The sequence below is a fragment of the Cetorhinus maximus genome, chromosome 17, assembly GCF_964194155.1.
Source record: "Cetorhinus maximus chromosome 17, sCetMax3.hap1.1, whole genome shotgun sequence".
Lineage (NCBI taxonomy): Eukaryota > Metazoa > Chordata > Chondrichthyes > Lamniformes > Cetorhinidae > Cetorhinus > Cetorhinus maximus.
The window spans coordinates 42,882,413-42,910,150 of NC_135895.1; the positions used below are offsets into that span (position 1 = coordinate 42,882,413).

The 27,738-nt window shown below is 39.6% G+C and overlaps 1 protein-coding gene across 3 annotated transcripts in view; it reads right to left on the minus strand.

Annotated features, from left to right (window-relative positions):
* Window positions 1-27,738, minus strand: part of ipo13b (importin 13b) — a 151,503-nt gene that overhangs the window by 104,676 nt on the left and 19,089 nt on the right. For 2 of the 3 annotated variants that reach the window (XM_078561077.1, XM_078561074.1), the window contains exons 2-3: window positions 20,005-20,738; window positions 11,458-11,520 (exon numbers count right to left, since the gene is read on the minus strand). In XM_078561077.1, the coding sequence (XP_078417203.1) occupies window positions 11,458-11,520; window positions 20,005-20,738 (797 nt within the window). The remainder of the gene's footprint in view (window positions 1-11,457; window positions 11,521-20,004; window positions 20,739-27,738) is intronic. The other variant, XM_078561076.1, reaches the window with a different exon arrangement.

Genomic DNA, 27,738 nt, shown 5'->3' on the forward strand with positions numbered 1-27,738 from the left:
AAAAGGAGCAGGGTGCACCTTTGGACCCTCAAGGAAACCTTTGGTCACTCCCCACCCCCATTTGGCCAGCTGCCAGTTGGGAAACAGCTAAAAAAAAAACTCCTGCCATTAGATTTGGTAGGACGTACAGGTTATTGGTTTACGGCCTCCAACCCACCCCTGCAAACTTCTGGGCAGGAGTTCAAACCCCAGCAAGGCTTCTTGTGGTGAAATTGAATTCAATGAAATCAGAAAACGACTATTAAAGCTGCCAGATTGCCATAAAGACCAAACATCTTTAAGGAAAGGGAATCTTCTGCATATACCTTCAGTACCACACTGTGTAATTGACTCAATGCTTCAGGGAAACGAGGGTTGAACAACAATAGTGTGTTCACAACCCAAGCCCAAATTTTAATAAAATAATGTAAATATAAACCAAGAGGCTCAGCAAGTAAATTTGTTGGTGCTTTTAGTTTTAGTTAGGAAGGAAATGTACCATGTTGTATCTGCAGCTAGGCCTTAACACGTACAGAAATGAAGGGACGACTCAAATATTTGCACAGCACATCCAAAGCATAAAACGAAGATGGGTAGGCTGCTGGAGCTGAGATAGCAAAGTCATTAACATAGGACTTTGAAGGAGTAGGCCATTCAGCCCTTCAAGCCAGCTCCACCATTCGATAAAATCATGGCTGATTTGATTGAGGTCTCAACTCCACTTTCCTGTCTGCCCCCATAACCTTTGACTCCCTTGTCTATCAAAAATCTATCCAACTCAGCCTTGATTATATTCAATGACCTAGCCTCCACTGGTTTCTGCAGACAAGAATTCCACAAGCTAACAACCTCAGAGGAAAAAAATTCTTATCATTTCCATTTTAAAAGGGAGGCCCTTTATTTTTAAACTGTGCCCCCTAGTTCTTGTCTCTCCCACAAGGGGAAACGTCCTTTCAGCATCCACCCTCTCAAGTCCTTTCAGGATCTCATATGTTTCAACATGATCACCCCTCATTCTTCTAAACTCCAATAGGTATATATCTTTTTTTGGTACTTATGTTGCCAAGGTTGGTTGCAAGGGCAACTTGTTTGATCTCAGTGCAAGTTGGGCTTCATTAACAGAGTAGATGCAAAGAAACAACACAAGAACATCTCTCAGGGCAGGGAGCAGAAGATAAAGTTGTTCAGTGAGGGGAGCAGAAGGAATGAGCACTGGCCTTAGATCCAATTTAGCTTTTGTTAAAACAGGGCTCAAGTGGACAGCAAGGCAAAGAACAAGCACCACCTATCTTGGAAATTGGGATGGGAGAATTCAAAGCTGAACATAATATATAGGTATGTTCAAATGTGACAAACAGGCATTACAGACACATCCTGACAAGAAAATGAAAATGCTGAAAGTGCATATTCCACCCAAAGTCTGGATATGTTACTAGCAGATCACCCATGACATTGCTCTAGGGAAAATCAGTGCATATGGTTTGTTATCCATGCCTTCCGACTTATTGCTGCCAGTTCTCCATCTCCTGATTTGCTGATGTTTTTCTGCTTACCTTGTCATATTTTGTTTTGCTTGCTCAGGGGCACAGAATGGTGTGCATTTTAGCTTGGGCTGAGACAAACCTAACCACAGTGGGAAGTAGAAATAGAAGGTGGGAGAGTTTGCATGGTCAGGCACAGGCCAAGGGCATTTGCTTTGGTGAAAATCAGCAGCAATAGTGGGAGTGGCTGGGTTAATGTTGAAGAGCTAGTGTTACAGGCATTGCGAGATGCCTCAATGCTCTCTACACTAACACATTGCATCTCATCAACCCCAAACCATTTATGTCTCCAATTTCCCCACACTACAAGTAAAACTGGATCCAGCATCACTCTGGAATCCAGTAACGTATTTTAGAAAGCACTTAAATCATTAAATTGTGCTCTGCCCCTCCCCCCAACCCCCACCACAACATTATAAGAACAATACTGAAAAGATGCTTGGAACTTGCCTCAAATATGCAATCCATCCAAATAAAGGGTTTATCATGCATATTTTATATACACTCTTTGAGTTCAGTGTTATGGAATGTAACCAAGTTGTCTGTGGTGCAAAACATTTTAAGAACACTTTCAAAGAGAATTAAATTTTCCAACATAATGAAATGGGGGGTTAAGTGGAGGAGGGGGTGGAGAGGAGAGGATACATTAAAATGCTTTGAGCTATTCTAGATAATAAATCCATGAACTAATAGGTTAGAACACAATGATTTAGTTCAGGAGGTTTGAAGTTCATTCACACAACAGCATAGATAATGCAGTGGTGCAGAGCTTTTCTTTTAAACAACTGTAACAATATAATAGCAATTCCCTATACCTAACAGGATAGTAGCTGGATTATTTGGGTATTCACTCCAATCCGTCAAATCAGCAAAAGTTCCTTGCTCAAGTTAATCACAAGAGACTTTATATAACGTGGACAAGTCTTGTACAACATGAAATGCAGTCAATATCTGAAGGAATGTTATGACTTAGCTTCATGTGCAAGTTTATTAAAACTGATTTACTCAAAGCAACACTATTAAGAGCTTCACTTCACTCCAAGGACCCATGAATTGTCTAAAAGTTAGATTGTGCTCTAAATATGAGCAATGTAAAAAAAAAGTAGCCAACAGTTATTTCAATCCAAATTACATTTTCTACAAATAAATATTGATGAGCAAGAGCCAGGTCTATAAAATATTGAACAAAAATATTTCTGCCTTTGCCCCTGAACCATTTCTAAATCTGGCAATCAATCCTTGGGCCCTCTGTTCTTTGTCTCACCGTGGAATGCCCCATTTGTTTCATGAAGGCTGAAGGAAATTACTGTTTCCCCATGATTTTTTTCGAGGCAGGAGACATCTGATCCAACAAGGTTTCCCCCTCTGAGAATCATACACCAGTTAGAACCAGGAGGTTGGCAATACAAGACATCTTCATACAATCTGGCAATTTACATGCTAGCATTGGTCCAGGGATAACCAAATTGAATGTCGTCAATCTTTTCTATGATCTCCTGGTACAGACTTAAGCATTGACATCCTTTCATGAATAGGACAGCATTTTGTACCCAGACAGCATTTTGAACCCTCTTACCTTTACAAGTGTCTGGCAGGAGTTAACAAATGCACTCAGCATGAAATAAGCTAAAGATGACCTCAGCCAAAGTGTTGGATGGAATGGGGTGGGGTGGGCAGGGGGTTGGTCACAGCTTGGGTACCTGTTCTTTCAGCATTATTCAGATGGATTCGAACAAGCGGTCGACGTACGGCAACAACCAGCCCCTAGAAATAAAGTGTATCAATCGGAGCCCAGGGTTGAGGGGACAGTCCTCACCTGGCAGAAGGCAAAGAGCTTCCTAACACCTCAGTCAGCTTGAGAAGACAAAGCACAAAGTGAGAAGACTGCTGCTAGCAAACAGACAAGGGACTGCCACTTCCATCTGTAGAGATTGGCTACATTCGCTCATTTGTTCTCTGGGGTTGGTAAACTGCTCTCACCTGTCACAGTTATATGCTTTTCCTGTCTATTTAGCATATGCATCATTTTAACCTGCTGCTTTCTAATAAATTACTTTAAAATCACTTGAGTTCTCGACCGCCCTTTTGGGTGATCTGTGACTCCCGAACCTAAAAAACTTACAGGAGGCACAAGAATTTAGAAGGACGAAATGCAGAGAACCAAAAGATTGATTTGTTCATTCATAGAATTTTCAGAAGTATGCAGTTATTCAAAATACCATTTCAAGAAGATAACACAGAAATATTCAGCAGGATCACAAGCACACAAAATTCAAATGGACCAAACAGCCAGGCAGATTTATTTTATTTTATTTATTTTTTTTACACACCAACTGGGAACAACTTGGGTTCACAATTCGTTGTTCGGTTTAAGCGAGTAATAACTTGTAGAAGACCACGAGGTAGGCCGATACAGAAAACTGAAACATTACAATCTCTGAATTCGGTTTCAAGACAAAACACTTCAGTCATGTCCACAAAACTAAGCCAAAGATTTCACCACACAGAAATTCACATAAACACAACATGCCCCCAAAAAATTCTGAAAAGTTTTGACAATATAACCATTCTATGATTCTACAACAACTACAGATTGGGAACTGCCTTCAAATACAGAGGGCTTGATATATCTCATCCAGCAGTGAAATAAATATTTCAAGAATTGAATTACTCATGCTTTTTGTTTTGCTATGTAGCATCACTTTCTTCATGTCTTGTATTTTGAAAACTTGAGAATATTTCTGGACAGACAGATAACAGGAACCATTCACACTAGTGAAGTTTACATCAAGTGACAAGATTGAGATAACTGGAATTTACATTTTCACATGCAATTTTCTTTAACAGTTTAGGCTTAATCAATTGGGAGGTATAGTATCTAATACATTCAACACTATTTGTATTTAATACAGAAAACTATGCAAATTATATAGCAAAAAGGTTATTAACTGCTTGATCAACCAAGTTTTACATCACCAATTCACATTCAATCCCTCCATTGCTTTTGATCTGTCACTCAGTTTATATGACCAAGTATTGAATAAGCAGAAATTTCTTCCAATTAAATATTGTCCTTGGTCCCCACCACAACTCAGTACCATAGTCATCAACTCCTTAACTTGACCTGACCACTGTCTGAAGTTCAACCATCTGCTTGCAGCCTTGGAATCTTATTTGACCTGGACAGCTGATCCAAATGCTCTCCACCAAGACCACCTTCTTCCACCTCCGTAACGCTGTCCGCCTCTTTCCCTGCCTTAATGTCATCTGCTGCTCAAACCCTCATTTGTGCCTTTTGTTACCAAAGACTCAAGCACTCAAATGCTCACCTGGTCAGTCTGCCACATTACATACTCATCCAAAACTCTCTGCTGCTTGTCTCCGAACTCACATGAAGTCCTGTTTACTAATCACTCAATGATCTACAATGGCACCCAGTCCAACAAACTCTCGATTTTAAGATCCTCATTTTTGTTTTCAAATCCCTCTGTGGTCCCATTCTTCCCCATCTCTGTAACCTCCTCCAGCCCTACAACCCTCAATAATCTCTACTCTCCTCCAATTCTGGCCTCTTGCACATCTTTGCTTTACCATTGACAAGTTATACTTTAGCTTCTTAGGCTGTAAGCTCTGGAATTTCCTCCTTAAACCTTTATGTCCGTCTTCTCTTCTAAGACTTACCCTTTAAAACGTACATCTTTGACCAAGCTTTTGTTTTTTCATTAAATATTTGTTCATGGGATGTGGCATCTCACCTCACCTCTAGAGTTCAACTCTCCTGTCCATGTCTGAACCAAAGTTGTAATGAGGTCTGGAGTCTGGCTCTTGCTAAATGCTGCTTGATAGCACTGTTGATGACCCCTTCCATCACTTTACTGATGATTGCGAGAAGATTAATGAGGTGGTAATTGGCCGGGTTGGACTTGCCCTGCTTTTTGTGTGCAGGACATACCTGGGCAATTTTACACATTGCTGGGTAGATGGCTAGTCTTGTAGCTGTACTGGAACAGCTTGGTTAGGTGCACAATAAACTCTGGAGCACAAGTCTTCCACACTATTGCCGGAATACTTTCAGGGGTTCTTGCAAATGCTTCAGCCTTATCTTTTGCACTGATGTGCTAAGCTCCCCCATCATTGAGGATGGGGATATTTGTGGAGCTTCCTCCTTGAGTGAGTTCTTTAATTGTCCACCACCATTCACAACTGGATGTGGCAGGACTGCAGAGCTTAGGCCTGATCCATTAGTTGTGGGATCTCTTAGCTCTTCTATCGCATGCTGCTTGCCATGCGAGTAGTCCTATGTTGTAGCTTCATCAGGTTGACACTTCACTTTTAGGTGTAACTGGTGCTGTTCTTGGCATGTCCTCTTGCACTTTTCATTGATACCCTGGCTTGATGATAATGATAGAGTGGGGGATATGCCAGGCCATGAGGTTACCGATTATGGTCAAGTACAATTCTGCTGCTGCCAATGGTCCACAGTGCCTCATGGATGCCCAGTCTCGAGCTGCACAATACGATGGAGAGATTCTCAATGTGAAGACGAGACTTCGTCTCAACAAGGACTGTGCAGTGGTCACTCCTACCAATACTGTCATGGACAGGTGTATCTATGACAGGCAGATTGGCAAGGATGAGGTCAAGTATGCTTTTCCCTCTTGCTGGTTCCCTCACCAAATGCCGCAGACCGAGTCTAACAGCTATGTCCTTTAGGATTTGGTCAGCTCGGTCAGTTGTGGTGCTACCAAGCCACTCTTGGCGATGGACATTGAACTCCACCACCGAGGGTACATTCTGCACCCTTGCCACCCTCAGTGCTTCCTCCAAGTGGTGTTCAACATGGACTCATCAGCTGAGGGAGGGCAGTACATGGTAATCAGCAGGAAGTTACCCTGCCCATATTTGACCTGATGCCATGAGACTTCATGGGGTCCAGAGTCAATATTGAGGATTCCCAGGGCAACTCCCTCCTGACTGTATACCACTCATGTCACCATTTCTATTATGTCTGTCCTCCCAGTGGGACAGGACATATCCAGGGTTGGTGATGGTGATGTCTGGGACATTATCTGTAAGGTGTGATTCCGTGAGGATGACTATGTTGCTCGACTAGTCTGTGACAGCTCTGACACAAGCCCCAGCTGTTAGTAAGGAGGAGGGTCGACAGGACTGAGTTTGCCATTGTCATTTACGGTGCCTTGGTCAACACCGGGAGGTCTGTCCGGTTTTGTTCCTTATAGGTAGACTTTGTAGTAATTGTGAAATAAATGAGTGACTTGCTAGGTCATTTCAGAGGGCATTTAAGAGTCAACCACATTGCTATGGGTCTGGAGGCATGTAGGCCAGACCACGTAAGGATGGCAGATTTCCTGCGCTAAAGGGCATTAGTGAACCAGATGGGTTTTATGACAATCAACAATGGTTTCATGGTCATCATTAAGACTTTTAATTCCAGATATTTATTGATTCAAATTCCACCATCTACCGTGGTGGAATTCGAACCTAGGTCCCCAGAGCATTACCCTGAGTTTCTGGATTACTGGTCCAGCGACAATACCACTACATCACCGCCTCTCCTTAACCTGTCCTAATGTCTCCTTACGGGGCTTTGTGTCAAATTTTGTTTGATAATCACTAGTGAAGCGCCTTAGAATGTTTTAGTATGTTGGAAATACTATATAAATACAAATTGTTGTTGTTGACCAGAAGTGTGATTTAGCTACCATTGTTTTGTTGTCATCTTGGAAATTTCATGAGCAAGGGTTCATGTTGTAATAAAAACAGAAAATTCTGGAAAAACTCAGCAGGTTTGGCAGCATCTTGTGGAGAGAGAAACAATTAACATTTCAAGTCCATATGACTTCTTCAGAGTTGAAGTGAGGTAGAAATGTGTTGGTTTTTATACTGTTGAAGAGTGGAGGGTGGAGCAAAATAGAAGGTCTAGGATAGCTGGGAGCTCAGGAGAGATTTGACAAAGATGTCATGGACACAAGGTAAAGAGAGTAGTAATGATAGTACTAAAGACTAAGGCAGCTGCTAATAGTGGCGTGAAGCTCAGATAGCAAGATGTATACATCCCATCAAAACCCATTTATTTTTATTTCAGATTTCCAGCATCTGCAGTATTTTGCTCGCATTTTCATGTTGCAATAATTTAGGCTGTTATGGCCTCAACCACAGTGATTACATATAAAAGCACAATGCAAAGAAGCACCAAAATATCAGTAATGATTTATTGCAATATCTAAGATTCAGCAACCTATCAGTAACAGTTGAATATTCAAGTTATTCACTTAACATTAAAGGAATCCATGACAATTAGAAAACAGAAGGCTGAAAAACAAATTATTTTTGTAAATTTTTATATTGATAAAGTGAAATTTGACACTTGTTCCATCCGAAAATGAAGGCTGTGGAAATGGACCATTAGCATATTACTGACATATTGAGATTGAAGTAAATTGAATGTGATAGCTATCAAGACTATATTCTAAACTTGGTGTCCTTTAAGATCTGTTCCCTTGAGTCACTTTTCTTGGAAGTGTTCATGATTTAGGATTTTAACATTCTTTTCTTCAGCTTGCCATGTGTTGGTGACCAAGTAGTGCCCAAGCACAACACTACTAATTCTCCAGTAAACAGGCACTTGAATTGGTTTCAAACGTCCTCAAGACATTATGGTATTTTCAGAACCAAAATTTTACATACAAGGGATAATATGGGATTAAAATCTATTTTACATCGTAAAAATTCCAGTGAAGCCACATTTCAAAGCCTCAAGAAACCCCCCAGCAACAAAAATTCAACCTACATCACTGAAGCTTCATGTGCATTTGATCTTGGACATGAGTGTAGCACATAACTTTGTCCACATGCTGCTACAATCCCTTAGTTCCAAATATTCCAAACACATAGCCCTGAAGTAAAGGGTCTTAATTTTAGGGGGAAACATTTATCAACAGATTAAATTTTTTATTTCAAGATTATTTGTTTGCTACCCATTCACCTGACTCCTCAGGCACATAGGTGAGTAGGAAGGAAAGCAACAGGTTCTCATGCTTCTCTCAGTGTTGCCCTGAACTGACCACCAGATAACGGTCAAGAGGAGAAAGAAAAGGAGTTAGTCTCCAACTTTCTTTCCCTACCTGGGGAAGGAAGGAGCTCCTGCTCAATAGCTGCCATTAACAAATACAACTGAAGTTAGGAATTTGTGTGAGGACATATTATGCTTGCAAAAGATTTTGTGTACTTGTACCTCCACAGACAAATTTGTGTAAACTATTACAGAGAAAAAAAATCTTCAGAAAAAAACTCTTGCTCGAACCAAACCTCTGCTTAACAATATTGATAATGTATTAGCACATTACAACATTATGAAACATTAGCTAAAATGAAACAGCAAACATGAGTTTCAAAGTTTTTTTTAGATAATATGTATATAAATTCAGAAGATTAATTATACATTCAGCATATGGGTTACAGAATCAAATCAAGAGATTCATGTCTTTGACTTTAACATTATGTTCTTGCAATGTGTTCAGAGATTGGAAATCTATTGTTAATTTCCAAAATCAAAGAGGATGTTTTAATATGCAAGTCAATTACAACCTCATGATTGTATTTATGTAATAACACAAAAAAAAGTGAACATGCTATGCTTCCTGGAGTGAGCAGATAGTCTTATTTGTAAGCAAGATACTATCCTACTGCATGCTAAATCACCTGAACTTGGATAATGCTTGCACACACAGCTTTGTTAAAAAACCTGGCTGCCTGGTCTCTGTCGTCATTTTTTAATCATCATGGTCACAGTGAGTGGAGAATCTACATGCTCCTTCCCTCACTTACAGCTTTTTAAGTAGTGAAAGAAAGGAACTAAATTCAAGGTGTGAAGCAGCGAGACTTTTCAGCTGTGGAACATCATATACACATAAACCTAAGATCAGTTGCAGAATGATTCAATGTCACCTGTGCTGTCAGTAGTGCTGTAAGGTGCCAAACCTTCCAAACAATTCACCCCATTGGTTAACATGAGAAATAGGGGCGCAGTAGTTATACAGCCCCTTAAATCTGCTCCACCATTCAATGAGATTCCAACTGCTCTTTGATCTCAACCCCACTCTCCCACTTAATTCCAATATCCCTTGGAATCCAAAAGTTTATCAATCTCAGCCTTGAATGTACTCAATAACTGAGCATCCATAGTCTTCAGGGTAGAGAACTCTAAAGATTTACAACCTTAGGGAAATTTCTCCTCATCAGAGTCCAAAATAGTTCTCTTATTTTGAGACTATGCTTACTGGTTCTAGTCTCCCCTAGCAGGGCAAATAGCCTCTCAGCTATCTACCCCATCAAGCCCCCTCAGAATCTTGTATGTTTCAACTCTCATTCTTCTAAGTTCCATAGCATATAGGTTCATTCTACACAATCTCTCCTAATAGGATAGCCCTCTCATTCTTTGAGTCAATCTAGTGAACCTTTGTTGCACCCTCTCTAAGGCAAGTACATCCTTCCTTAGGCATAGAGGCCAAAACTATGCACAGTAATCCAGGTGTGATCTCACCAAAGTCCTATACAATTGCAGCAAGGCTTCCTTATTCTTCTATTCCAACTCTCTTGCAATCAAGGCCAACATATCATTTGCCTTCCCAATTGTTTGCTGTCCTGCATGTTAACCTCTGCTATTTCTTGTACAAGGACATTAAAGATTTCTCCAAACACCAATATTTAACAGTTTCTCATCATTTAAAAAACATTTGACTCTTCTATTCTCCCAACTAAAATGGAACCTTCTTGCCCACTCATTTAACTTATCGTTATCAGACTCTCCGCTTACTTTCCCACCTAAGTTTATATTATCAGCAAAATTAGATACATTATACTCAGTCCTTTCATCCAAGGCATTAATGTAGATTGTAACTAGCTGAAGCCTCTGCATTGATCCTTACAGCACCCAGTAGAAACGGCCTGCCAACCTGAAAATGATGAGTTTATTCTGACGGTTTCCTGTCCTTTAATCATGCCTCTATCCATGCTAATTTTTTACCTCCAACCTCATTAGCCCTATCTTGTGCAACAGCCATTTATATGGCACATTACTGAATGCCTTCTGAAAATCCAGAAGTACCACATTCGCTGGTTCTCCTTCATCTACTCTGCTGGCTACATCCTCAAAAAAAATTGTCAAACACAATTTCCCTTTCATAAAACCATGTTGACTTTGATGATGAGTGAGAGTTAGAATAGGAGCAGTGTTTTAGATGATTGCAGGTTTATGAAGGATCGATCTTGGGAGGCCAACCAGGAGGAATTGGAAAAGACAGTTCTAGAGGTAACAGAGGCATGGATGAGAGTTTCAGTAGTAAATTAGCTGGGGCAGGGAATAAGTCAGGCGATAGAATGGAGGGGAAAATAGACAGCCTTAGTGATGGTAAGGTGGTTAGAAGCCTATCTCAGGGTCAACAAAGGTTGCGAGAAGTCTCGTTCAGCCTCAGAACGTAGCTGGGGAGAGGAATGGAGTCGGTAGTTGGGGAACAAAATTTGTGGTAGGTACTAAAGACAACTTTACTTTCAATATTTAGTTGGAGGTTATTTCTGCTCATTCACTACTGGATGTTAGACAAGCAGCCTGATAATTTAGAACCAGTGGAGGGAGTGGATAGACCTGATGTTGAGGTAGAGCTGCATATCATCAACATACAAGTGGAACTGACACTGTGTTTTTGGATGATATCAACTAGGGGCCGTATGTAGATGAGAACTAGGAGGGGACAGATCCTTGTTGAAGGTGTCCCCTTAAAATATATGTGCATCTCATTTGTTACATCAGAAAACTTAAAATTACCATTGAAAAAAGAAAAAAAAAAACGAATGCGAGGCATTAGCATAAATTAGAAATTGCAGAGTGCAAAACTAAACAGAAGTAAGTTTTACCTACCTGTGCTCCCCCATCTCCCTTATAGCTGCAGAGTCAGCAAGATTCAGCAAGATGGCAAGAAATCTGCACAGGCAATAAGGGAGAAGAGGTGCTAAGACAACAGACAATAAGCAGGCAGGCCAAACATGCAGCAACTAGCGAAGCAACGCAACACTAATTATAGATAAGTAGTTCATAGTTGGCTGATCTACAGTTTATTTCACATGCATTGTCATTTACTCATATCCCCTTGAAACTACAATGCACAATGTAAAAACAAAAATAAATTAATATACATTTAAATGTCTTACAAGACATCACCTGATCAGTTCTTAAAGCAATGGTTGAGTATAGACTTTAGAATATGTTCATGATTTTGGAAATTAAGATTTCCATTATCTCAGCAATCAATGCATCACTACTAACGCTCCTGTGCCACCACTTTTATTAACTAAATAAAAAGCCAAATACTGCAAATACTCAAAATCTGAAACAAAACAGAAAAAGCTGGAAATACAAATAGGTTAAATCAGCATCCATGGAGGCAATTTTTCTCCCAATTCACAACTGAAAAATATGGAGATGGAAAAGTGTACCAATATGCTTACCTAGCTCTTACTTTTCAGTTCTGAAGGGGTACAAATATGGAACATATAATTCATCACAAGTTATTTTAATATCATATTGGATCTCAAAGCAACTATCCACTACATATTTAAATTATGTTCAAGTCAACAGCAATGTTAAGGAGAAATCAGTCACACTTCATACTGAACATAGTGAGCATGTTTTTAATCTTACATTACATCAAACTCATTTATATAACACTTGGCTATAATATGGAAATACTGCAAAGCTTTTCAGTGAATTATTTTTGAGCCCAATGACTGGCATAAGCAACATTAAAACAGCTTTTTGGCATGGTATTTATGGGGGTGGGAGGGAGGCATTGTTGGCCAGGACACTAGAACTTCTATTTTCTACTAGTAATTTGGGGATCCTCAATATCCAAACATGCAAACAAGATCTTACTTAAATCACACAAAAAAGGCACCTTCAACAATTGAGCACTACCGCAGCACTGCATTCCCACAGCACTGCACTGAAGGATTAATATTTTTCTTTATTTCCTACATAATGTGATCTAGAATCATTTGTTACAAATTGCCTAGCAATGAACAAAAACACCCATCTGCTTATCTTTAAACAAGCCACTGGCAACGTCAATTCCTCTTCGTGTAGCCAGTTAAACAATGTAGTTTGCATCTGCCTTTGAACACAGAATTTTAGAACAATGCTGCATTCACAATTTCTTATTGAATGTACAGACGTTTCTCCTCCAGCCTTCACTGGGTTGAATGACTTTGAGCTTTCTTCCTAATGTGCTCAATTTTGATCAAGCTACAGTTACGCTAGGAGAGGATACAATACAACTGATTCCAAATGTAGAAGGAATGATATACAAGGAAACATTAGAGAAGCTGGAGCTTTAAAGATAGAAACAAAGCACTTAAGTATTAAATGTAGTTAAACCAAGTCATAGTATTTGTACATGCAGCAACAATTTGAATTTTTTTTCTGGTTCCTTCCTCTTGTTGAAGGTTGGGTGCAATGTTGCACCGGTCACTTCTACTGTAAGCTGTCCTCAGTGCATCGCAATAGCTCATGTTTGCTCTTTACTTGATGTTGCTTGTCCATGAAACTCTTGGTCTTTCTTGGCTCCTTTTCCACTGACATGGCCTTCAAGCAGTGTTCTGCACGTCTCATCTTGCCTTGTCAGGTGGCCAAAATAACTCAATATCTTGATGATGTCTATCATGCCTCTTCTTGATTTCATTCTCCCTTGAACGTTCTCATTTGTTTACTCTCTCTTCCCAAAATATTCTGAGCATTCTTCTGTCAGCCCACATTTGATCATTTAGTTGCCTACAGTCCAGGTTGCACAGCCATGGAGAAGTGTTGACCAGACATAATATTTCAGCAAACATTTTCTTGTACAGAGGCTCATTCTCTTTATTTTCAGAATCAAATTACTTTTGCCGAAAGCACCTCTTACTATTTAAATTCTTCTGATAATTTAATTGTCATGTTTAACATCTTCCGTAATGATCTGACCAGGGTACACACATTTGTCCATTTGGAAATTAATGGCGGAGAAGAAAAGAATCAGGATACATGTTTGGAATAACCAATCAAGAAAGGTAATAAAGTGAAAACTAGGAGGTAAAAAAATTTTTTTAATTCTTTCATGGGATGTGGGTGTCACTGGCAGGGCGAGCATTTGTTGCCCATCCCTCCTTGAACTGAGTGGCTTGCTCAGCCATTTCAGAGAGCAGTTAAGAGTCAATCACATGCTGTGGGTCGGGAGTCACATGTAGGCCAGACCAGGTAGGATGACAGATTTCCCTCCCTAAAGAGAATATAGTGAACCAGATGGGTCTTTTTTAAAACAAAAAATCGCTGGTAGTTTCATGGTCACTATTACTGAGACTTGCTTTATATTCCAGCTTAATTTCCTGAATATCCTCAGATCATTATCCTGGGCCTCTGGGTTATTCACCCAGTGACAGTGCCACTACACCACCATCACCCCGTAATTAGATACTATGATAATAGAGTTATATGCTGGAGAGTTACAGTTTTGGTCTTCTTACTTAGCAGGATATACTGCATTGGAGGGAAGGTTCACTAGGTTAGTTCCTGGGATGAAGCAGTTGTCTTATGAGGAAAGGTTGAGAAAGTTAGGCATATATCCTTTGGTGTTTAGAAGAATGAGAGGTGAACTATTCAATGAACGGCACAACACTAGGAAGTTTTGAGGAACAAATGGACCTTGGCGTGTGTGTCCATAGATTTCTGAAGGCGGAGGGGCATGTTAGTGGGTTGGTGAAAAAGGCATATGGGACACTTGCCTTTATCAATCGAGGCATAGATTACAAAAGTAGGGAGGTCATGTTGGAGTTGTATAGAACCTTGGTGAGGCCACAGCTGGAGTACTGTGTGCAGTTCTGGTCGCCACATTATAGGAAGGATGTGATTGCACTGGAGGGGATGCAGAGGAGATTCACCAGGATGTTGCCTGGGGTGAAACATTTAAGTTATGAAGAGAGATTGGATAGACTTGGGTTGTTTTTGTTGGAGCAGAGAAGACTGAGGGGTGACCTGATCGAGCTGTACAAGATTATGAGGGGCATGGACAGGGTGTATAGGGAGCAGCTGTTCCCCCTTGTTGAAGGGTCAGTCACAAGGGGACATAAGTTCAAGGTGAGGAAAAAGTTTTTTACCCAGAGGGTGGTGACGGTCTGGAATGCGCTGCCTGGGAGAGTGGTGGAGGCGGGTTGCCCCTCATCCTTTAAGAAGTACCTGGATGAGCACTTGGCATGTCATAACATTCAAGGCTATGGGCCAAGTGCTGGTAAAAGGGATTAGGTAGGTAGGTCAGGTGTTTCTCATGTGTCAGTGCAGACTAAGGGCCTCTTCTGCACTGTGAGATTCTGTGATTCTGTGATCTTATTGAAACACTTAAAATTCTGAGGGGACTTGACAGGGTAGATGCTGAGAGGATGCTTCCCCTCATAGGGTAATCTAGAACTAGAACACAGTTTCAAAATAAGTGGTCTCCTATTTAAGACAAAGGTGATGAATTTTTTCTTTCAAGGGGTCATTAATCGTTGGGAGTTCACTACCCCATAATGCAGTGGAGGCTAGGTCATTGAATATATTCAAGACTAAGTTAGTCAACAAGACAGTCAAAGATTATGGCGCACAGGCAGGAAAGGGGAGTTAAAGCCACAATCAGATCAGCCTTATTCTTATGTTCCCAGGCTGGAATGGAAAATTGGTCCCTGTCCATGTACTAATGGCATTTCTGGAGGAGTATTACATAACTAGGGGCTTGTAGTGATGGGTTGAACTATGCAATTGGAGCATTCTTTCATCTTCAATTTTGTCATACAATTCAAGACTTGCACTTAAGCAAATGTTTACTAGAGATCAAGGCTGTAATACTAAATACAATAATCAAAATGACATCAAATCAGAGGTCACTTAGAATCATACATGAACGCTAAAATATACGCAGTATAAATATTAGAAGTTGGTTAACCACATTGAATTCACTCCTAGATATTCATTATTTAATATATCTGTTGATATTAGTCCCAAATAGCTATTATTAATGTTTTTGAGAGGGAAACGTTTTGGTGTGTAATGCTTTAAACTTTTGATCAAGAGCAAGTTAATTGTTTTGATGCCACTTGCACGCTGGAAGAGTCCACTCTTACATGCAAATGATTTTTGTTGCTTAACACAAAAACAAATTAGAACAACTAGAGTTACTTAAGCCTGCTTTGCTGGTGATAGAACTGTACCCATGTCAGGACCTGCACTGTTCAACCTACAAAGATTGAACTTTTATATCCAACTGGCTATTCCCATTCAATATATGCACACGTGCTAAATGCAGCTTTACTTTCACTCAACAATGCTGCAACCAATTAACTGAAATTCACCAAACATTGACCCTACATTCACTACGATATTTTGAACATCCCCCTACCACAAAAGCTTTCATTTTTTAAAAAGTCCTAATATGTATGAACATGATTTATTGATGCAGTTCCAGGGCAGTGTAACTGAGGGCTACCCCCAAAGATGCGTTGGGGACCCCCCTCCACCTCCCTGAGACTTCCAGGTAAGGGTTGCATGGCAATCGCCCAGGAAGTGCAAATTTCCTTTGGGCAATTGCCCTGCAGTGGGAACCATCTGAAAATATGATTTAAATCGCAAGCTGCGGATGGCTCTGACTATGTTACATCAATAGTTACCCAGAAAAAGTTAGAAGAATTAAAACCGCTTCTGGCTTCAGGGTAACTACTGTACAGACCCACACCAAACCCAATGGGACTCTCCCAACTCCCCCAACCCAACCCCCTCTCACCTACCCCACCACTAGTGCTGTAAAAAAAAAAGGGAGTGCGAGTGGCCTCCTTACATCCGACTCTGAAGCCCAACTCTGAAGCCCTTGATAGAAGGCCCCAGGAGTGCACTGCCCTGCACAGTTCTTGTCCGGCTTCAGTTGGAAGGTCGGGCAAGACAGGATCGATAGGATTTGAAGGTAAGAAAGGAGGAACGGAGTGGTAATCCGACTCCAATTGCCACTCCATGGAAGCTCAGGCCCATAGTAATAAAACACTGATCTGACTCTAATTAAAACAATTAGAAAGGTTGCTCAGAACATATCTATTCCTCCGCGCCCCCCACCCCCTGGAGCCTTTACACAAGAAAGGAGGGAACTTCACAGGATAAATATTAGCAGGATATAGATACTTCATCTTAATTAAAAAGGGGGGGGCAACAGGAATAAGAGCCCAAGTTCTATCATTTATATAGAGTTTGGCTTAAATTAACCTATAAAGATCTACTTGACAGTCAATTCTCACACTGAGTATTTCCCCAATGTTAAAATGTCCCAAAACAATATTCAACATTGTATTATGCTTCCACAAATGTACAGGCACCCACCCTTTCAAAATTATGTAAATGATTTAAAACTTGGATGGTAACCTGAAATTAATCATTTCATCTATAAAATAATAGTTTTACAGCAATCTGTGACCATTTCTCACCATATAAAAATCATACATATTTAGAAACAGTTCTACAAATACCATTTTAAGATCGCATTGAAGATTTAACTGAATGCTTGGAACCGTTTTACAGAATACTGAAAATGTTTCTGAAACATTTATGGAATAACTAAATGAATTTCATAATTCTCTCCTCAGCTTGAACCAGGTCTGTATAATTCAAAAGCAAACTGAACACTATCAAAATTAAATATTCACAGTCAATTTGTAAATTAGGTTTTCTTCTGCTGTGGTACGTAAATCTAAATTGGTACTCTGGCTACTGAAATTAAATGAAGCAAAAGAGGGATGTTCAGCAATTAATTGCCACCGATTTTTTAAAAAGGCATTTATTGTACTCTTTGTAACCCAGAAGCTTCAATGCATAACAATTTCAGGATGGTAACTGTGATTTTAGTCAAATTACCATGCCATCTGTGATCCCCAATTTCATATAACATTATAACAACAAGGGTATATCTTCCACACAAAAAAGCAAACATAAATCAATTCTACACAGCAAAACCTTGAGATTTATTTGCTTTCAATCAGCATTATTGACCAGAGAAGTAGTGAGAGACTACCAAATATGTAAGTGTGTTTAAATAGTTTAAAGCATTAAATTTCAGAGTACATCCCTGTAACCCTAACATTAGTTTCAAAGTGGATGATAGTGGAACCGCAGCTTTGGACTTTTATCCACCTATGAGACGCCCAACTCCCAGGAAGTGCGCTAGTGATCAAAGGAACAAGCTGATCTTTAGAAGTTACTCTACCCAATTTGCTAATAAACTGAGGCAGAAAATACAGCTGGCTGGATTAAAAAAGCATCTATACAATAGTTTCTACGTTGAAGCTGAGGGGATACTGGAAAGAAACATAAGACATTATATTCAAAAGAAAGTGCTATTAAGCTGTTTTCTCTTCCTCAGATTGAGTTAGTCCATTATTATTCCTATATGTTCTTCAGGGTCTCTTCTGTTCCCTTCAACCCACTATCTTCCATATGTTTCTTTTCATACTCAGAATCTTCTCATCACAACATCAGATACTTCATCAGTTAAGACCAATATGACCCTAACCTCTCTAAGGCCCCACTTCCAACTAGTCATAGGTCTGTGAAGGTAACATTGACACAGGATTTAATCAGTTGGGGACATCAAGCAAAGCGGCTTCATCTTCATTTTACAGACAGGTTACCAAAAGAACAGATTTAAACAGTCATCACTCCTTTTTCTCCTCCTTAGACCCTATATTAAAAATCAGTGATAATACAATTTTTTTTAATTGACTGGTCTGCTTTAATAATTTTTGAAAATAAGCATTTCACAGATTAGAAAACTGTTAGATTCTGATGAATGAATACCTTCCCTAGAAGTTGCACAGCATTCTTATTTTTTCTACCCATAAGAATTCCATAGCATCCTTTTCATTTTTGAAGTTCATGAGAATTAACTGATCCAAACAAAAACAACTGAAAAAGGTTTCATTGCATTATTGATTTTGCTCTTTGTTGTGCATTTTTTGGTACCTTGCTGTAGTAACCAATTTACTTCTGACTGGAGTTAGCTTTTACACAAGACATTCCACTATTTCATCTTATTAGGAATTATAATTGAATTATTAGCAACCTAGAAAGCACAGTCCTTTTGAGCAGATATTATAATATTGTCTAAAACACAAACCAAATAGCTAGATGTTCTTGAACAGACAATGCATTTTTGCACAGTTCAAGAAGCTGACATCTTGTTCGAATCATGAGTCATTTTCCTTTGCAAATGTATTTAAAGACAATGCTCAAACATTCTAAACCTGCTGTCTTTTACTAATGCAATTAGCACTCTCATTGCCAACACTATAAATGCATGTGAATGACTAAACTCATCTACATTTTACCTAATTAAAAATTTAAAACACCGATAAGGAGAACTTAAGATCTAGGATTTATAGCCAACCCGCCGCCCTGGCCACACCACAGTTTCAGTGTCACTGCTTGAAGAAACCACCTCAACCTGCCTGCTAACTCAATTTCTTACATCCCTTTAAAATATTTTATTCTACTTCAGAAAACTGTTATCCGACTAAAAACATTTTCTTCAAAGTATGCAAATAATAGGAGGTTGAGGCCATAAAGCCCCTTGAGCCTGCTCCATTATTTAATAAGATCATGGCTGATCCTTGACCTCAACTCAACTTTCCAGCCTAATCCCCACAGCCCTCAATTCACTTAGAGTCCAAAACAACATGATTTTAAGAGATAGGTTAACTTCTTTTCAGTGGGTTGACCAATGTTATACTCATTGCTGAGTTAAATCGAGTACTTTACAATTGTAAAGTAGGGTTAGCAACTTTTCTAAGCGCTATCTATGCCACAGTCTTTACAAACTACAAGAAATTACCTATACACACCACACACACTTCTTCCCAACCCACAATGTCATATACTATGCCTATACGCAGATAGCCTGCATGCTAAAATCTGCTACGACTTTGGTATAACTAAACTGCTAATAGCTGTGGGGCAGATTACATAACAGAAAGCACCAGCCTCAGGGAGCCACGTGTCCACAACTTGGTTTCCTACATAGAACTTAATGCATGGGTTATCCCTAGGCTACTATTCTGACAAAACATTTATAATTTTGTTGGCCTAATACAAGTACTAAAATTCCAGAGACTATGTATATGCAGGCAATTTAGCCTGGTAAACTTGTAGTGTTTACAGCAAAAGGATTTCAAATGTTGAACATTTGTGAAAAGGAAATCAGAAAACGTTGAAAACACGTAGCAGAATGAACAGCATCTGTGGAGAGGACAAGCCAAGATATGAGGTGCAATCATTCAGAGTTGTGATAAAGTATTACATCTGAAATATTAACTTATCTGTTCGCTCCACAGATACAAACAAACCCATAATAAATATTAGTTAATAGTGACTTACCTTTGAGCATCAGGCTGGGAGATAGCATTGACAAGGGCTTCAACTGCTGTGTCAAAGAGCTCGGCATTCTGTAGAGAAGTAAACGAAGCCTGCATCAAACACTCACAATCCAGGAGAGGAACATCCAGTTGTACCCAGCTTGAGAAACACTTGAGAGCCTTCTGGCTGATAAACACAGGAGAATCTGTCTGTAGTAGCTGCTGTAGAAGAGGAAAGACAGCACCAGACTCTTGTGCTAGGGCATTTCGCACTACACCTTTCCGACATTGAGGCAGGCGACTTGTTTGGAACTCTTCAGGGAGGACAGTTAGTAGTTCCAGCAAAGCCATACACCTAGCTTTGCCATCCACATCTGAACTTTCAGTCTGGAACATCTTGACCATGTCACCTACTGCATTTGGCCAACTCTCAGGCATCATGTTGAGTGCCAGTGATGCTAATGCTACACAAAGTCTGGTGAGCACTATCTTGGAGCCAGAGGCAAAACATGCTATTTGATTGAAAAGTTGGGATTTCAGAGTCTCACATTGATCTGAGGGGATATCGTTCCAGTAGCGGGAGATCTTGATATGAAGGGCACTGGCTCCAAAATACTGGATCTCAGGCACTTTATTGGGACTGAGCAATGCCCAGCTAAATTGCCAAGCTTGAGGAGAGACTTGTGCCTGCATCAGCCATTTCTGTGCCAGGTTCTTGTTGTCAATATTTGGATCATAGTACAACTGATGTAATGCCTGCAAAGACAGAAAAGACAGGAAAATATGAAAAATAATATATTTTACCCATGGGAAGGGCACAAGGAGAGGAAGAAAGGAATGGAAATGAAAATACCCTATGCCTGTATCTGCAGTTCACCAATAGTAGAAAATAAAGTTTCCAACCAATTTCAACTTCGATTAGATATCACTACAAATCTAAGTAAAATTGTCAATTACTTATTTCAGTTCCTTTCCAAAGGACAAAATAATCCATTTATTTCATGTTTTTAAATCAACTGTATTAAATTGAATAGTGAAAAGGCATAGGATTTCAGAAGTGCTTAAACTCCAGTTTATGGTGATAGTGGTCCAAGTCTCAAAAGAAAACATTTAGAAAACGTACATAAAATTTTCAATTGAGATTCAAGATGTTTTTGTTATATTGAATGAATATTTACAATTTTCACTTTGCACCAAGTACTGTGCAACATTAACTCAATACTATGTTGATTTAAAAGTTACCAAAAATAAATTTGTACACACCCTTGAATCCAGCTTCAAAAATATATGCTCTATTAAAATTGCATAGGCATTCTATTTTTCATCCTAAAATAAATAAAATATGGACAATTATACAAGAATTTAGTATCAGACTCACCACAAAGAACAAAAGTGCAGAGATTCCATTTTAGCGGGATAGACTTCGGAAATAAACAAGGAAGTAGTTAAATGAACTGAAGTGGAATTGTTAGAGGGACAAGGTTTGGAGCAGAATTAGTATACATTAAATACACAAATTACTTTTTACTACTGCATAAGATTTATGAGTAAAAACCACATAGAAAACAAAGATGCTATTACAAGAAATAAGGACAAAAAGTATTCTTCAATTATAGGTCTTCAGGTCCTGTGGAAGACAGACACGAGTATAAGACTAGAATGGAGAAGGTTAAACAAAAGTCTCTTTTTACCTGTTTGCCCAATGAGATAAGGACTGACATTAAAAAGATGCTTCTAGAAATACATTTAGAATATGAATAAGAATATCAAAATAGTAATAGGGCCTCAGAAATACCTCAGGCAATTGGAAAATGCAACGTATCATAAGTAATTTCATTACAACAGTGTTCATGGAAGAAATTAGGGCTTATTTTGTAGGAATTGAGGATGAAATCATAAAGACACTAGTAATTATTGATAAGGAAGCAACTGGAACATTGAAGGCATTGAAAGAGGGCAAGACCCTGGCCACATAGCTAGAACAAAAGATAGTCATGTTCTGGTGAAGATCATCAGAATCAGGAGTCATACTGATGGATGGGAGAGGAGGGAACATAACACCCAGCTTAAAAAAAAACAGCAAAAGGTGAGTATTGGAAATTACATACCATTGAGCATACATTGGAAATGGATAATGCCATACAGAATATCATTAAATGCCTAGAGAAGTCTGAAGTTATCAGTATAAGTCAGCATAGTCTTTTGGAACTGAAAGTGGAAGGAGTAGCAGTAGGGCCTGCCTACAGGGTTAATATGGGACCGAGTACAGTGCTGCCCACACATTGATGTAAGAAGGCATAAGACCCAGCACCAGGGTCAGTCTAGAGATGGATAGAGATGTGTAAAGACCTAGGATGGAGTCCACTCCATGCCTGTGCCCTCTACTATATATAGTTATGAGTGTTAATAAAGACTTGCTGTTAATATACTCAAGACTACGAAGCCTACTTCATGGTATCCACGCCCATATCAAAAACCCTTATCCTCACAAGAATGCAAAAAAATTTAAGAAAAAAGGACACCTTCAACTAATTCTGAACTGAAAGAAGCTCCCAACTGAAGCTACAGATGCTGAGAAAATTCACCAGGGAAAGCTCCAGAGGGGAGCCTGGAAGCTAAAAGACAGAAGTCCCATGGAAGTACAGCTTCAGCAAGCAGAATTCATAGCCTGCAAGGGTGAGACAAGTTTTGTTTTTACTGCCCAAGCTGCAGCCGGTCCTGAGAAGCCCCCTTTTACTAATACAGCCAGAAGCACCATTTGAACAAGACACATTGCTAATCCCAATCTCCGACTCAGAGTCTCAATGCATGGCTCCCGAGTTCAGCAAAGAAAAAAGAAATTAAACTAATAATTAATTTTGTCTACTTCGGGTTACTTGTGACCATCCGACTTCCTAAACAGAAAGCCTATGGTTCTTTTCTACACCTCCCGACTTGCAATGCTATACCGCTGATTAAATTAAGTTGGCAGCCAGCTGGCCCACGCAGCCATTGCGAACTCTTTTCCTTCAGGCAGAAGCGCGCCGCCACCATTTTGGAAAGCCCACCAAAAACCAGCAAGAGCAGGACGATCCATTGTTCAGCAGTGAATAGCAACAAAACAACTTGGAAGCCTGTAATCTCTTAAAGCTTTACCCACACTTTTAAAAATCTTCAGAATGGATCACAATTCCACATTTCCAACTCCACTGGGATTCACCCATGGCTCAGGCCAGTCTCAGAATTGGAGTCTTTGGAGGAAAAAAAAATTAAGATACAGCATTGCTGCAGGCCTAAATAAATAAAAAAATCAGAAGCAGAACAGGTCAATACACTTCTTTACTCAATTGAGCCAACTGCAGAGGGCATCATTGCACAAACTATCGATGAGTTATCTGCCAGATTTGATAATGTTTTAAAACCCTTCAATATTTATTTCTACCTGAGATCCAACAAAATATTGGAGAGCGCTAAATTTAATGAGAGAGAAAGAGTCCAAATGCCCGATCTCTACAGGCTGGCACAGGGATGCAAATATGGTGATTTAAAGTCCGAGCTCAGAGACAATATCATGGTGGGTGCTGCAGACTATTCATTCTCTGACCTCCAACAAGTTAAAGATGATTTTACCCTAGACATGGCAATCCAGCCAGTTAGGCTGTCTGAGCCATGTGAACAACACAGGACCATCTGAAGGGGAGAGAACACTACTTGAGACAAAAACCAAGCCTCAGGCCTCCACATCTGGTCACAGAAAGGCAGGGGCCATCCAAGTCAAGGAAAGCAATTTCTGAACCACCCAGAGCAACCTTGCCATTGCTGTGGTGTGAAGCGCCCTCACAGGAAAGATCAATGTCCTTTGAGCACTGGCCAGTGATTCCACTGCAACCGACAAAGACACATTGGTAAATTGTGCAAGTCAAAACCCCAGCACCACACAGACATCCCGAAAGGTTATCCACGAAGTTGAGACCAAAAACCCTGAAGACATACAACCATGCTTCTTGGGTGACATCAGAGAATGCGGCTCTTCATTTTGGAATGATGACATCCTGGTAAATGGTCATTAACAAATTTTAAATTAGTTTCAGGAAACTGTCAGATGAGGAACCATGGCTCCAAATGTTTCACCAACTGAAATAGTTCACTTCTCTTCACTTTACTGGGCAATTTTAAGTGTACCTCCCTAGCTACTGCTTTCAATTGCTCTGTGATAAGAGCCGCTAAAGTTCCACCATTCAAATTCCCTTGCTGGGCAAACATCTGGGCATCAATAGTTGCCATTTTCTTAGTGTTTGGGAAAAAGAATGTGCTGTGATTTTTCTTTATTCATTCATGGGATGTGGGTATCACTGGCTAGGCCAGCATTTATTACCCATCCCTACTTGACCTTGAGAAGGTAGTGGTGAGCTGCCTTCTTCAACCACTGCAGGCCATGTGGTGTAAGTACACTCACAGTGCTGTTTGGGAGGGAGTTCCAGGATTTTGACCCAACAACAGTGATATATTTCCAAGTCAGGTTGGTGAGTGGCTTGGAGGGGAACTTCCAGGTGGTGGTATGCTGCACTTGTCCTTCTAGATGGCAGTATTATTTGTGTTTTAAAATTCATTCTAGCCACTGAGTTTTCCCCTTTTGGCTTCTAATTGACGCTCATCAGATTTGGCTTGTCTCTTAAACTCTGGTCAAATTCATATGGGTTATACCGGACTTGAGCTCCCAATCTCTGTTATGACAGGAGAGGGGTTTAATTTAAACAGCCCTGATTTCTCCTCGCCACCCATCCATAATCAGGAAGGAGTTTTGATTTTGATTTCCCCTTTCATAAACAGTGGCATATTTCCCAACCCCTCAGTTTTGGTGCGATCCAATTTTTATTAATAATCCCAAAGCAAACTCAGGATAGGGTAAACTCAGAGGGTGAATTTATTCGCGCACAAATAAACCACAGGAGGAGAGTGTCACTACATAGGCCCCTGTACATTCATACAATAAAAGAAGAATAGAGAAAGAAAGAGTGTTACAGGGCAAAGACCACAGAATAAAGAATTATTGTTTCATGTGAGTCCAGAATCAAAGTCCAATGGTGTACTCTTTCACAGAGTAGGTTGAAGGCTGATGCTGGATAATTCAGTTTTCCAGTAGAGATGACTTCCACAATGGGATAACACAGAGATGAATTAGTCTTGTAGGTGCTGGCACAGAAGTTCATAAGTTCCAGTACAAACAGTGTATGGACAGGGGGGGTGGCGGGCAGGTATTCAAACCTGGACAGCACCCTTTTTTCTGAGCTGCTGCTTGCTAGATGGAAAAACGGTAGACTGATTGGCAGAACAGCAAGACAGTGTTACAGGTTCCCCCAGCTAGGGGTTCATGTCACATGACTCCCACCTATCTATTTTGGCTTTGACAAATGATATATATTCCTTTGTCTGGACTCTTGAGATTGTTAATGTTTCAACCATTAAGAATTTGAAAGGAAAGATGCAGGGTCCTTTGTCCTAGCAGACTGGTAGTCTCCGTTTGCCAGGTCTAGACGAAGGAAATGAAGATGGCCTTTGTATAGCTCCCTTTGAATTTGGTTCCTGCTGCTCACAGGGTCATTAGCGTCTCTTCAGAGATAACAAGGCACAAATTTCTTCGATACTGCTAGGTTAGCTCCTATTATTAAAGGTTACGGGCAGGCATAGTTTCAGCCTTTTTAAAGTCTTAGCCCAGTTTTTAAAATTTTAGGTCCAAAGTAGGATTTTTCATAATGGGTTAAGGGAATTCACTTTGAACATTTTGGTCAGAATTGTTTGAGGAGATATTGGAGTTTGAGATAAAGGGAACTCTGTAAACATTGTTTATCTAGGCCAACAAAGTTTCAAATGCAGTACTATTTAGAAGGTTGGTTCATAAAACAGTGTTCGAAAAATGTAAATTGCATCTAGTTGGCAATCTACTTTAGTATCAAAAAAACAGAGGTTGGTCATGCACTGAGCTATATCGGTACATAGCAAGAAGCGAATTAGTGGGATGTTCCAATGACATAGTGGCTCTTTTGCTATTCATATTGATGTACAATGATTTGAAAGGCCAAAAAAAAAATCAAAATTTCCCAGTGATATTAAAGGCGGGAGCTGCAAATAACCGATAGCCAGCTAATCAGGTTTAGATGGGTCTAGGTAGATTGAAAATGGCAAATGAAATTTAATAAGAACAAAATGATAAGACAATAAAAACATTGGAACTATAACTAAATTATTAGCTTACAGGATAAACATTTAGGGAAATAATTGGGGTATTAGTGGGCAGATTATTACAGCTATTTGCTGTGTGGGGTAGCAGTTAATAAAAGGCAAATAAGATTTGGTTTGCAGAGTTTAGAATATAATACATTATAAAATGTGGTACTGAATATTCACAGATTATTGATTCACCCTCATCTGGAGTACTATATACAGTTATAGTCTTCATATTACAAGGACACCAAGGTGCTGAAAAAGTGCAACCTGTCGGATATTAGGCATGCTTGACCTACTGCAGTTTCTCCTAGTAACTCCATTTATTTAGACTGGAGAAGTTTTATTGAAAGGTTAAAGACAGTTAAGGGTGTCAAAAAGTTGGACAGTGAAAAAATTACATGTAGTCTTGCAACAAAACTCAGACAGAAATTGAATGGACAGATAAAATATAACTATTTTACCCAGATGACAATTGTGTGAAATGGGATACCTATGAAAGTAAGCGAGATCAATAATGTCTGTAGTTTTTAAAAAGAGAATTGCTTCAGCATTTAATGAGGAAAATTCAATTAAAGAGAACTTAATTCTGCTTTTGAACTATGGGACCAGCCAGACGTTTTTTTTTTCAAGAGCAGGATCACCATAATGGCTTTACTTCAGTTGATGCATCATTTGAAACAGTAAGCCTAACAGCAAGTTGCATGTCAGACCAATTAGCTCCTTCAAAATATTCCAAGTCCACATGTAGACCAGATGCATTTAACACAAGATATATACAGAGAATTTCCATATGCTTAAATAACTACAGACATTGTAAAAAAAAAACACATGATCCTACTTGCACATGTTAATCATAATCTATAGGATAGTCAAAGATGTTCAGCAAAATGGTCAGTTTTAGTCTTTCCAGCTAAAAGAGACAGACTATAAGCAACAAGTATATTACATATTTGATACAACATATACTAATTGATCGCAAGAACACTGCTCACATACAATAGTATGTCTCTCATCTTATAGCTTTGCTGGTCTTTTTTGTCATCCACTATGTCCCTTCATCTCATTTTATGCCTCATGTACTCTTTGTTATCCACTTGTTTCCTCCTTCATTCAGCAAGTATTTCCTGCTCTCCATCTACTCCCTTTTTTGCTCATTTCCAGTACATCCTATCAATGTGTTTCTCGTGCTCTTTGCCTCCAACCTCCCCAACTTCTTTTTGTCTCAGCTCCCACAGAGACTTAAAGCCAGACTGCAGGCTCCCATCCAATTGAACACTTTTTTTTTCCCCATTTCAGTTTAGAAGTGAGCGTAAAACATATTGAGTTCTGCCGAAGGGCCATGAAGGCTCGAAACGTTAACTGATTTCTTCTCCGCCGATGCTGCCAGACCTGCTGAGTTTTTCCAGGTAATTCTGTTTTTGTTTTGAGTTTTCTGCCTTATTGCATGGGTCATTCTCTGCAAATAAACTCGCCTAGGATTCTCATCCCAACAACAGGATTAATTTGTTGTCAAGTCAACAAATACACAAAAATACAGAAATGAGAGACAAAT